Consider the following 12,469-nt stretch of genomic DNA (forward strand, 5'->3'; position numbering starts at 1 on the left):
TATTCGTATCATGTTACTGAATGTATCCAGAGTATTTTCAGATTTTGTTATCAACAAATGCAGCGAAAAGTACAGTAAATGTAAAAAGCACATAAAATCATCAGTGTAATGTTAGGATTCAGTCTTGTGTCAGGTTAACTGTTGTGTTCTTAACTTTGGTCTAATAATTTCCCCATAACCTCCAAAATGTTCCCTTTTAATTACTACCATGATTATGCATATGCTTTACATATTTCTTCTGTAAGAAACATTTCGATTTAGCCCTATCCATACAGGCCAATTCCCACGAGTGTTAAGGGTTAAGATTCCGGACTGCATCTTTAAGAAAACTGACTGAGAATTCAGTATAATGGGGGGGTAGGGGGACACGACACAGTTTTAGTTGAAGAACATATGTCACTGTACGTGAAATCCCTATCTGAATTCGGAAGAAATGTTGGCACGTAAAACTGCTTTACAGTGAGCTCCAAAAGTATTGGGACAGTGACACATCTTTTGTTGTTTTGGCTCTATACTCTAGCACTTTGGATTTGAAATTAGTAAAAGTTAGAGGCATAAATATTATACTCCCCAAAAAATGCTAACCTCCCCTGTTATTGTAATGGTGAGAGGTTAGCATGTCTTGGGGTATGCTATTTGTACAGGGTGCCTGCTATTGTAGCTACAACCATGTTGCTATTTCAACGTGCTCTGACACACTTTGTGTTTCTGTGGTTGCATGGGTGTCTGTGTGGGTGAGTGTCAGTGTGTGAATTTGTTTGCCTGAACAAAACATGTTTCTTTTTGTGTGTGTGTGTGTGTGTGTAGGAGGGGGTGTATGTTTTGCTGTTGTCGGATTGTGCAAGCGTTTTATTCGCTTCTACTCTTATCTGCTACACTATCACTCCAAGGAAGGAAGAGTAGAGCGTCAATTTCAAGGAAGTTTCTAAGCCAACCCACAGATATTTGTTGTATTTACCTCTTCTCTTAAGTACTTCCACTTTTATTGCAAAGACAACTTCCTTAAAGTGGAACTGACAGTGTGTTAACTACTTTACAGATATGAAACAATCATATCAGTACAAAAATATCAAACTTTATAAGGGGTTTTAAAACTAGATTATACTTGACTGAAAATTCCATCACATACAGTAAGGCATTGTTGGCAGAATAGATGGATGCAGTTCAATGCATGGTTAATATAATTCACCAGTACATTTCTTGGTAGTCCAAAATATATTGCTATCAGGTTGTAAATCACAGCTGGCCTGGTACATTGTTTGCTGCCTCCATTCGGGATGCACTGTTTCAGTTTCAATGACTCAATATTTTGGACAAAACGGACGAATGTAACTAAGCCTGGGAATATCAATATAATCAAACTAGCAAGGTCAATGATCACAAGTCAGTCAGCGTGGCTAATAGGCTAGCGTATCTATTTATGTAGCAAGCTAAAAACACGAAGCCTAACGTAAGCTAGCTAGCTAGCTGCTGGAAGGATGTAATGTAATTGGGTGAGTGGGTGACCGACTTTTACCCCTTATCTTGTTTTTCATTGGTTACACAGCCAGAGATGCAGGTGTCATTTGGTTAGCTAGCAAGAAATGCAATTTCAGAATGTGGGGAGGACATGTCCTCAGTGAAAGTTGCGCCCCTGCTCATTTGTGTCTGGAAGTTAGACAGAGCTTGGGTGCTTACTGCAGTTTTGAGGTCAGAACGCTCTCAGATCAACCCTACTCCTAGGCCAGAGCATCCACTGAACGCGCAGAGAGCGAAACACACTGAATTTACAAACAGTAAATCTGTTTGTAATTTACTGTTTGTAAATTTACAATCTGACAACGCTTTGAATTTATGAACGACACGGAGCTCACTCTGACACAATGGAGGCAATTTACGAACGCACACTTAGTTGTCGATCAAATGGGCGGGCATGCAAGTTCCCATTCAGTTGTCAAAATGTGGGTTGGGACAAGCATGCATTGGCAGGCAAGCTGCAGAAGGACGAGCAGGCTACTATTCCCCATTGTTTATCAGTGCAATTTTGACGGCCAACTAGCTTAAAAAGTTTGAGAGCGTTTAACTAATATTCCCTCATTAGATTTCAGCTCATATAGCTCTGGCTAGCATGTAGTTGTTCATCTTGTTGTTGATGTGGGGACTGTAAAGTTCCCAAATGTAAGATGACTCCCATGGTATTTACAGTTACACTAAGTTGACTCTTCCTTTAAACAGCGTGGAAAATTCCAGAAAATTATGTCATGGCTTTAGAAGCTTCTGATAGGCTAATTAACATCATGAGTCAGTTGGAGGTGTACCTGTGGATGTATTTCAAGGCCTACCTTCAAAGTCAGTGCCTCTTTGCTTGACATCATGGGAAAATCAAAATAAATCAGCCAAGACCTCAGAAAAAAATTTGTTGACCTCTACAAGTCTGGTTTATCCTTGGGAGCAATTTCCAAATGCCTGAAGGTACCACGTTCATCTGTACAAACAATAGTATGCAAGTATAAACACCATGGACCCACGCAGCCGTCATACCGCTCAGGAAGCAGACGCGTTCTGTCTCCTACAGATGAACGTACTTTGGTGCGAAAAGTGCAAATCAATCCCAGAACAACAGCAAAGGACCTTGTGAAGATGCTGGAGGAAACGGGTACAAAGTATCTATATCCACAGTAAAGCAAGTCCTATATCGACACAACCTGAAAGGCCGCTCAGCAAGGAAGAAGCCACTGCTCCAAAACCGCCATAAAAAAGCCAGACTACGGTTTGCAACTGCACATGGGGACAAAGATCGTACTTTTTGGAGAAATGTCCTCTGGTCTGATGAAACAAAAATAGTTTCATCAAACTGTTTGGCCACAATGACCATCGTTATGTTTGGAGGAAAAAGGGGGAGGCTTGCAAGCCGAAGAACTCCATCCCAACTGTGAAGCACAGGGGTGGCAGCATCATGTTGTGGGGGTGCTTTGCTGCAGGAGGGACTGGTGCACTTCACAAAATAGATGGCATCATGAGGATGGACAATTATGTGGATATATTGAAGCAACATCTCAAGACATCAGTCAGGAAGTTAAAGCTTGGTCGCAAATGAGTCTTCCAAACGGACAATGACCCCAAGCATACTTCCAAAGTTGTGGCAAAATGGTTTAAGGACAAAATTTGTGGGAAGAACTGAAAAAGCGTGTGCGAGCAAGGAGGCCTACAAACCTGACTCAGTTACACCAACTCTGTCAGGAGGAATGGGCCAAAATCCACCCAACTTATTGTGGGAAGCTTGTGGAAGGCTACGCAAAACGTTTGACCCAAGTTAAACAATTTAAAAGGCAAAGCTACCAAATACTAATTGAGTGTATGCAAACTTCTGACCCACTGGGAATGTGATGAAAGAAATAAAAGCTGAAATAAATAATTCTCTCTACTATTATTCTGACATTTCACATTCTCAAAAATAAAGTGGTGATTCTAACTGGCCTAAAACAGGACATTTTTACGAGGACTAAATGTCAGGAATTGTGAAAAACTGAGTTTAAATGTATTTGGCTAAGGTGTATGTAAACGTCCAACTTCACCTGTACGTATTTGTGAGTCGTTTCAGGAAACAAGGTGTATGTCGCGCGTCACTACTTCACAGGAGCGTTTTTTGGCAGAAATGCCTTCTGGAACATGTGACCTTTCATGTGCCTTAATAACAAACGTGTATGCCATCTGTAAATACAAATAAAATTGTTAAATTATGAGCCTAGTTGGTTTAGCCACGGAAAACTAAGCAACCTCCCTGCTAGCCATGATTGGCTGAGATAATGAGTTGGCTGGACATGCCGACAGATGAGTTCGGATTGGACTGCCATGTAGCACACTTCTGTCTATAATATGAGCTGGTCAGTATGTGTAGGTAATCCTTTATAACGCAGCTTTTTTGAAAGATATCACATAGTAGAACTGCATAAGTGTTGCTCTCCACTTTCTGGAGGATCGAGTTATGAAATCAGTGGAATTAGAGTATGATAGCTAAGGAGATTAGCTAAGGAAATTCTGCCGTTTGATTGCAAATATGCAGACGGAGTAGAAAAGAGAATACACAGAAGGCTGTTGTATAAAACACCTGTCTCCGGATTACATTTTCAAACTAAGGGCAACCATGGCATCCGTGACAGAGAGGGAGAAGCGTCCATCCATGTAAGAGAGTCTAGCTAGCTACATTTTCAGATATTACACATTTCTAATTTTGTCAGAAAGTCATTTATTTCAAGTTAAAGTGTACTGATGCTAACGTTGCGTGTGATCTGTATAGTAATATTATTCGTATCTCAGAGCCATTTGCATTGCTAGTTATAGCCTAATGTTAGCTAGCTAATTTTGATCCTGGTTGGTTAGCTACCTGCAGATTCATGCAGGGTAGTAATGTTATAAATTGGGATTATGGTTAATTGTTTATCTAGCTAGCTGTCTAAACAAAAGACTCCACTATGCAAGTAACTATTTCACTGCGACAACTGTCGATAGACAGTAAATTCGCTCTGGCTCTCTATTCCGATTTCAGAGCACTCTCGTCTGAGTGTGCCAGAGCGCAGAATAACTGATGAATTTACGAACGCTCAACACCCATTGAATATGGCCGGTGTCAGTAAACTTAGGCAAAAAAACGTAATTAAATTGTTGCCATTCAGCACAGTTGCAGTCACCAACGATCTGGATAACATAAAAACAGCCTGCTAGGGCGAGTAAAATGGTCAGTAAGCTGTTCTCTCATTTGTGACTGGAAGTAGTTAGCAAGCTAGCCAACGTTAGCCAGTTAGCTTGGGTGCTTGACTGCTGCTGTTAGTTCAGAACGCTCGGATTAAACCTACTTTTAGGCCAGAGCGTCCGGTGTGCGCTCTGAACGCTCCGAGAGTGAAACGCTCTGAATTTACTGAAGTCCAATCTTTCTAGTAGGCTTTCCAGTAGGTACCAAAACATTCAAGGGCCATTTTCTCAAAAGTAAGGTTACAAGTTCATCAACTTTCAAAGCAGAATTACTTTCCCATTGTTCCTCAGCTGTAGTGTATGATATACCAGTTTCTAGCTTTGAGTCTCTACTTTTATCCGATGTAAAAAAAAATAAACATCAAATTTTGCGACATAAGACCGAATCGAGTCAGTCGGTCACATTTGCAGAAGTCCATTCAGGTGTATTTTGTGGCATATGGCGAATGCGTGCTAATGATGTAAAGTCGTGCTGGTCTTACTTACTGCCTGTAAACACACTGTCCAGTTGAAAGTGAATGATGGCAGGCTTATTGGCATATTTGCATAAAGACCTACTGTAGCTCTGATTGGCTATGGCGTAGACTCCGGTCCTGGGCCAGGCAGATGTTTTTATTTACTGCAGTTTCTATTAATAGTCCAAATGCACGGCCGGGTTCGCACTCTATATTGCTGTATTATTTTCAAAAATGCCTTACTTTACGTCATTCTCAAACATTCTATGAATTGATGAAAACGTGAAAATGACCATGTCTAAGTGCTCGCTTGTCAGAAAATGTTTTTAAAAAGTGTCATTCTTCCTAGGGGTATATATGAACAGATTTTAGTCAAATGTAATGTTGCTAAAAGGCTGTCAGTTCCACTTTAAATGGCTATTACTACTGTGTTTCACATTAAATTTAGAGCTGTGGAAACTTTAAATGGAGGTGTATGTTACGTTCACCAGCAAGAAAACCAAAAATGTCGCTCAAACAGAAGGGGGAACTAACAAAGAGTCACTGATCAACAACTAAAACGAAAACAGGTGGGATTTTAGGAGGGATTCTGAAAGACACTCATGGGGGCATCCACTGAAAGTTGACTAGCGAGAACAACTGGAACCTAAAAGACACCCACCATGAGTGCCCACTAAATTTGCCCAAGAAGAGGCAAACAATTAGACAAACCCACATCAGCCCCCCGAGTGGCACAGTGCTACCTGTGCCACTAGAGATTCTGTGTTCGAGTCCAGCCTCTGTCGCAGCCGGCCACGACCGGGAGACCCATGGGGCGGCGCACAATTGGCCCAGCGTCGTCCGGGTTAGGGGAGGGTTTGGCCAGCAGGGATGTCCTTGTTCCATCGCGCACTAGCGACTCCTGTGGCGTGCCGGGCGCAGTGCACGCTGTCACGGTTGTCAGGTGTACGGTGATTCCTCTGACACATTGGTGCGGCTGGCTTCCGGGTTAAGCGGGCATTGTGTCAAGAAGCAGTGCAGCTTGGTTGGGTTGTGTTTTGGAGGACGCACGGCTCTCGACCTTCGCCTCTCCCAAGTCCGTACGGGAGTTGCAGCGATGAGACAAGACTGTAACTACCAATTGGATACCACAATATTGGGGAGAAAAAAACACACTCAACAAGCAAACCAAAAAGGTGGAGCAAAATTAAAATCAGGGAAATCAGACAAAGGAATGTTTTTCTAGAAATCAAATAGGGAGCGCCAACTAAAGGTGTTGACCCTCCACATCTCTCAAGACAACTGGAGCACTGGGCCAACCACTCTGAAATAGCACCTGGGCCAGCACAGGTGAAACACCTTCCCAATAACAAGACGGCAACCAGCACAGGTGTAACACATACTGACCAACGAGGTGACACCAATCGGTGCCCCTATGTGCTAATGAGCTATCCACGCTAAAGTCCAACCTCAAAACATAAATGGAAAAACCAAAGCATGTAACAATGTATATCTGCTTAGAAACATTTCCCAAATGTTTGTTCACTTATCTTTTCATCCTTCTGACCCCATTGCCAGTTTATTTGAAAATGTACCTACTAAGCAGTTTGCATGTGTCATATGGCTATTATAAGGACATACAGAAAAAAGTAATGTCTGTGTTCTGTGTAGTTTTTTTTGTTTCGATCAAGTCAAGGATATCTCTTATGTTCCCCTTTTCTGCGAAATGCCATAATGGTTTCACTTCTAGACATGAACACACAGTTAGCAACACCACCTCTTTGAATCCCCATGCCATTGGTTACTATGGACTTGTTTTCCATTGCTTTCAGGAAGTGGAGCGTGTATGTAGTTGTGTATAATAGTACAGTACACTGAGGCCTGGGCCCAATTTCCCCTTTTCACCGTGGCTCTTGTCACAGTCCTGGGTGTATTCATTAGTGCACACCGTAGAAATAACCTTTTGCAATGGAAAATGTTTTGCTACAAAAACAAGGCTACTCCCTCCCCGTTTTGCCCTGTTTGCTTCCTAGTGAATACGCCCTGGTTTAAAAGAGGCAAGGTGCGAGGAGAGGCCACATGTGTGCTGTGGGGAGCTCGGCCTCAGCGACTCCACTTCTGCTTTCTGGGCCACTTCTCCCTTCCGTCACCCAGAGGAGAAGTCCTCTCAGCAGGCCAGACAGCGGGCCTGCATCCCATATGGCACCCTATTCCCTGTATAATGCATACTTTTGACCAGGGTCCATAGGGCCATGGTCAAAAGTGGTGCACTGTGCCATTTGGAACACAAAACAGGAAGCGAGAAGTTATTTTGGCTAGCCATGGCCACTCGCATCGGCTTATTTTAATTTAGCTTGTTTTTTTAACAAGTTCGCAGCTGAGCGATGCACTATATTGGTTTTCCCGCCTTAGCTTGAGAAGCGCTTTCCCCTGACCATTTACCATAAGTAATTTACAAGTCATTCTCATTAAACCTTGTGCCAGGAAGGGAGATTTGGACATTTATCATTCATTACAATCATTCAATACTTACAATACAATGAGATACAATACAATGAGATACAATACAATGACAACTCAATTAACCTTTATTTTATAACTCTAATATCAAGTGTTTAACAGTTTCTGAGGTTAATTGAAATCCTTGTAATGGCCAATTAGATATTGTGGCTTGTATTGTTTTATGTATACTGTATATTGAAATGCATTTCAAGCAATTTAATGTAACCATAGAGGCCTACAACACAAATGGCGTGTGAGACATAATGATATCAGTTATTATACGAACGAAGACCTGTTTGTTAACCACAGTGGAAACTCTTTCGCAAAGTGACTGTGCTTTTTGGTGGTGCAAGAATAAGCCAGTTGTTCATTGCACCATTGCCATTCTCAGTCATTCATTTCAAGACTGGAGGCTCCATTTAATCAATCTGGAAGTTTCCAGTTTATGGCAACACATCATTCCTCCCATGCAGCTAGGTATCCAGTTTGAATTGAATATCAAGTTGTATTTATTTTGATTTCACAACGTGTGTTATTGATTGAAAGAATCCAAACTTCAACTTAGTGACACTGTGGACTACATACTGATTTTGATTGAATGAAGCCCAAGATGTACTCACACACATTTGGGTTCTTCTAAACAGATGTAAACGAAAACAGGTTAGAAAGTTTGAATTTGTAAATAGTGTGCTAATGACTATCAACCTTGGTCGTGTTCAGTAGGGCACACCGTAGCGAAACGTTTCGCGACGAGAAAAACAATATTGTTCTTATTGGACTAGTTATGGTAGTACCTCCCGTTCCACTTTTTTTTTCTCCTTTACTGAACATGACCATGGTGTTTCTCCCATAGAATTAGAATGGACCTTCCCATTCAAGTCATGATGCTATAATGGATGTACTGGGGCCATTTTGAGGGTCCCGATTGGAGCAAAGCTAGGTTGAAGATATCCAGGTTAGGACAACGTCCAACATCGTTCACATGCGGAAGCGTTCAAAAATAAACAGATTCATGGGACCAGCGCTATTGCTAACTAGCATCGCTGGTGCCTTAGTTTTAGAATTCTTCCGCATGAATGCAAAGAGTTATGGGATATTAGAATCCTCTTGTCTTAACTTTTGTTATCCTCAACCTAGGCGCAAAGCAGAAAGTAAAAGCATGGAAGTTCGGCTATCAATTTGTGCTTTATTAACAGTCACCTCATTCTATGGTTTCTCCCACCAGGACTGTCCACTAGCCTGGGTAAACACCATGGTGTTTGACTATAAGGATCAGCTGAAGACTGGGGAGTTCCTTCTCTCCACCTGGCCTTCAGTCCCTGGTACAGTAGAAGACCACACACACACACACACACACACACACACACACACACACACACACACACACACACACACACACACACTCACACTCACACTCACACTCACTCACACTCTCTCTCTATTGTTCCGATACAATTTTAATCATTGTACTATTTACCTACAGTTGTTTAAAATGTCATTAAATTGCTGCAAATAAATGGGTAATGGGTAGTAATAATACATGTAAAAAACAGCAAAAACGTTTTTAAAATTTGAATTACAACAAATTTGGAACTTGTTTTTGTATATATCTGGGATAAGGAGTGACATTTAAATACTGCAAAAATAAAGATTTTTAAACAACTTTTTTTACGTGTTAAAAAAATGTAGTTACTGCTATACTAAAAAAGGAGTGAGGCTGGTCTAAATCTGTTTCACTTTTGTTCACAGTACACAACTAAGACAACCTACAATAATAATACTAGATATGATCCCTCTGTTTTTGAGAATGGTTACATTTCTCCAGCCCCATCCCACAGTGGTGGGGAGGACGCTGTATTGTTTCTACTGCTGATTGCAGCTTTAACACATTGATTTAGCTAATAGCTGAATATGTTTATTTCGGTTTAATCTGGCCTCACAGATGATAAAGGCGACCTCTTGAATCCAATGGGCACAGTGGAGAAAAATCCCAACGTTGATAGTGCAGCAGGACTCCTCATTCGCTTCCCCAATATCCGACCTCACCCTCTCTACTACCCCCATTTCGACAAGGTACACCTTATATTGCACACACGTTTCAATAGTTGACATTGTACATTTGTAACCAACCTCGTACATTTGTAACCATTACACTTGTAACCATCTTTTTTTACACTGTACGTGTAAAAAAAAAAAAAAAAAAAAAAAAGATCTCACTAGATTTTATGAAGTTAGACATTAGAAATTGTATTTTTAGAGCTATATTAAGATATCTACACATTTGTATGCCCCTATTTTCAGTTGAGGGACCTAGAAAAAAATGGAGGGAAGGTTATAGCCACCAAGGTGGAGGTAAGGGACTCTCTATTGTTTGTTTGAAATGTATTAGATTACATTAAAGTAATCCTTTGAAAACCACATTCAACTTTTAAAACGCATAAACCATTTATTATTTGTATTACCTTATTGTATGTTTGAACTTTGAATTCATTATCAATACCATTACGTATCAATTATGTTCCTCACAATTACCAGTGTTTTTCCCAATTACTTTTACATCAAAGTATAGATTCATTGCTAAGAAATTACCATTCTAGTACCTACAGATCTACAGTATGTTCACTCAACCCCTTCCCTGTTGTCTTTGTATTGTGCTGCCCAGCATATGAAGCTAAAGGAAATAGTAGACAATAAGAACTACACAGAGTTCTTTGAGGACGAGAAAGAGCTTCTGTGGAAGCTACGCGGTGTGGTGCGGGAGCGCTACCCAGAGAGTCTGTCCAAACTTCTCCTCATCACAAAATGGAATAAGCACGAGGATGTAGCACAGGTAGGACACTTTCCTCTCGCAAAGACAACTGAGGTGTGAGTTAACGCAATGCAAGTGAAATTATCATCTGCATCTTGACTTAAAAGGTAACTTCCAAAATAAGGGAGACACCAACATAAAGTGTCTAAATAGGTCGTTGGGCCAACACGAGCCAGAACAGCATCACTGCACCTTGGCATAGATTATACAACTCTTGCAGGAATGCGACACCATTCTTCCACCATTTATTGATGGTGGTGGAAAATGTTGTCTCAGGCGCCGCTCGAGAATCTCCCATATGTGCTCAATTGATTTGAGAACTAGTGACTGAGACGGCCATGGCATATTGTTTACATTGTTTTCATGCTCATCAAACCATTCTGTGACCACTCGTGCCCTGTGGTTTGGGGCATTGTCATCCTATTGGGGCATAGCCATGGTAACCAAAATAAAGGCCTGCCCAGCATTCTTTTTACATGACCCTAAGCATGAAGGGATGTTAATTACTTCATTAACTCAAGAACCACACCCGTGTGGAAGAACCTGCTTTCAATATACTTTGTATCCCTCATCTACTAAACTGTTTCCATTATTTTGGCAGTTACCAGTATGTTGTAACTTTTCTTAAAACATTTCTGTGAGAGGAACTTTGGTTGAACCAGAGATTTAGTTACCTTGCGATACATATGCAGTGCATTAGTTCATTGTGCATCTGTTTTTGCAATTATTAAATATGTCATTCTTTTCCATTATCATGTTCAAATTGATTCATGCTTTCAGTATGCATTAGCAATGCTCATGTATGCTGAAAATGAATTTAAAGTTCCAGTAGGTTCAATGTCAAAAAACCTGACCTGTGCCATTGTGTCCAGATGGTGGCGTTTCTGCAGAAATGGCCGGACCTCCCTGCTCTCCATGCCCTGGAGCTGCTGGACTACAGTTTCCCTGACCCAATGGTCCGCTCCTTCACCATCCGATGCCTAAGGAAGCTGAGGTATTGTAACCTTAGGGGTAGTTTCCCAGACACAGATTAAAGATTCACTATGCAGAAATCACTCCGCCATTTCCTGATTTAAAAAACATGTGAATAGATCGCCTAATTTCAGTTTGTGACAAAACAAGCATAGTGTAGAGAATCTAAACCGCTGTGAAATATATTTTCCATAACCAAAAATATTGTATTTTCATCTGTTTGAAGCTGGTGTACAAATCCAAAAGTAAAAGACACAAAAACTAAACGTAAGAAATATAGAAATACCACACACAGAACAGATCTACCGCTTCTTACATTTGCTTTTAATGAGAATGACAGATCTATAACATACATTTTTATGTGAATTTGGTTGGGACCCCAAAAAGTTATATATTGCAGCTTTAAGCCTAGTCCTTGACTAAAAAGCATGTTCAATGGAGAATTCTCATTGAAAGTGCTTTTTATTCCAGGACTAAGCTCAATCCATGTCTGGGAGACCAGCCCTAGGTGACTAGAGAGCTATCCTTTGGCGTTCGCCATGGCCTCTTTTCTGCTTTCCATTTTGATAGGTACTCAAACTCCAGAAAAATAGTGACATGATTATGTAGGGATGTATAGGTTTTTTCCTCCTGAAATACAAACAAGTGGTACAAATCAAAAATACAAACAAGTGGTACCACTTTAACAATGGTGAGAAATCAATGTTAAGAATTGGTTTTTAGAAGTGTCAACAAGTTCCAACCATACTGGATGCCCGTCAATGATTTGGTTGCTCAATGACTATATACAGCTGGCAAAAAATAATTGTTTTTACAACATTGTGAAAATGTTGCTGTAAATGACTCTGTTTAATCTCCCTCCCAACAGAGATGAGGAGCTGCTCCAGTACTTGCTGCAGTTGGTTCAGGTTCTGAAGTATGAGTCTTACCTGGACTGTGACCTTGCTACTTTCCTGCTAGAGAGAGCCCTCTCCAACAAGAGGATAGGTCACTTCCTCTTCTGGCATCTCAGGTGAGAGAGAGA

General features: G+C 40.9%; 1 protein-coding gene across 1 annotated transcript in view; it reads left to right on the forward strand.

Annotated features, from left to right (window-relative positions):
* Nucleotides 1-12,469, forward strand: part of pik3cd (phosphatidylinositol-4,5-bisphosphate 3-kinase, catalytic subunit delta) — a 46,733-nt gene that overhangs the window by 9,145 nt on the left and 25,119 nt on the right. The window contains exons 8-13 of the mRNA XM_039007659.1: nucleotides 8,890-8,986; nucleotides 9,607-9,737; nucleotides 9,966-10,016; nucleotides 10,327-10,494; nucleotides 11,346-11,467; nucleotides 12,314-12,457. Coding sequence (XP_038863587.1) covers nucleotides 8,890-8,986; nucleotides 9,607-9,737; nucleotides 9,966-10,016; nucleotides 10,327-10,494; nucleotides 11,346-11,467; nucleotides 12,314-12,457 — 713 coding nt within the window. The remainder of the gene's footprint in view (nucleotides 1-8,889; nucleotides 8,987-9,606; nucleotides 9,738-9,965; nucleotides 10,017-10,326; nucleotides 10,495-11,345; nucleotides 11,468-12,313; nucleotides 12,458-12,469) is intronic.

The sequence above is a fragment of the Salvelinus namaycush genome, chromosome 14, assembly GCF_016432855.1.
Source record: "Salvelinus namaycush isolate Seneca chromosome 14, SaNama_1.0, whole genome shotgun sequence".
In the NCBI taxonomy this organism is placed as follows: Eukaryota; Metazoa; Chordata; class Actinopteri; order Salmoniformes; family Salmonidae; genus Salvelinus; species Salvelinus namaycush.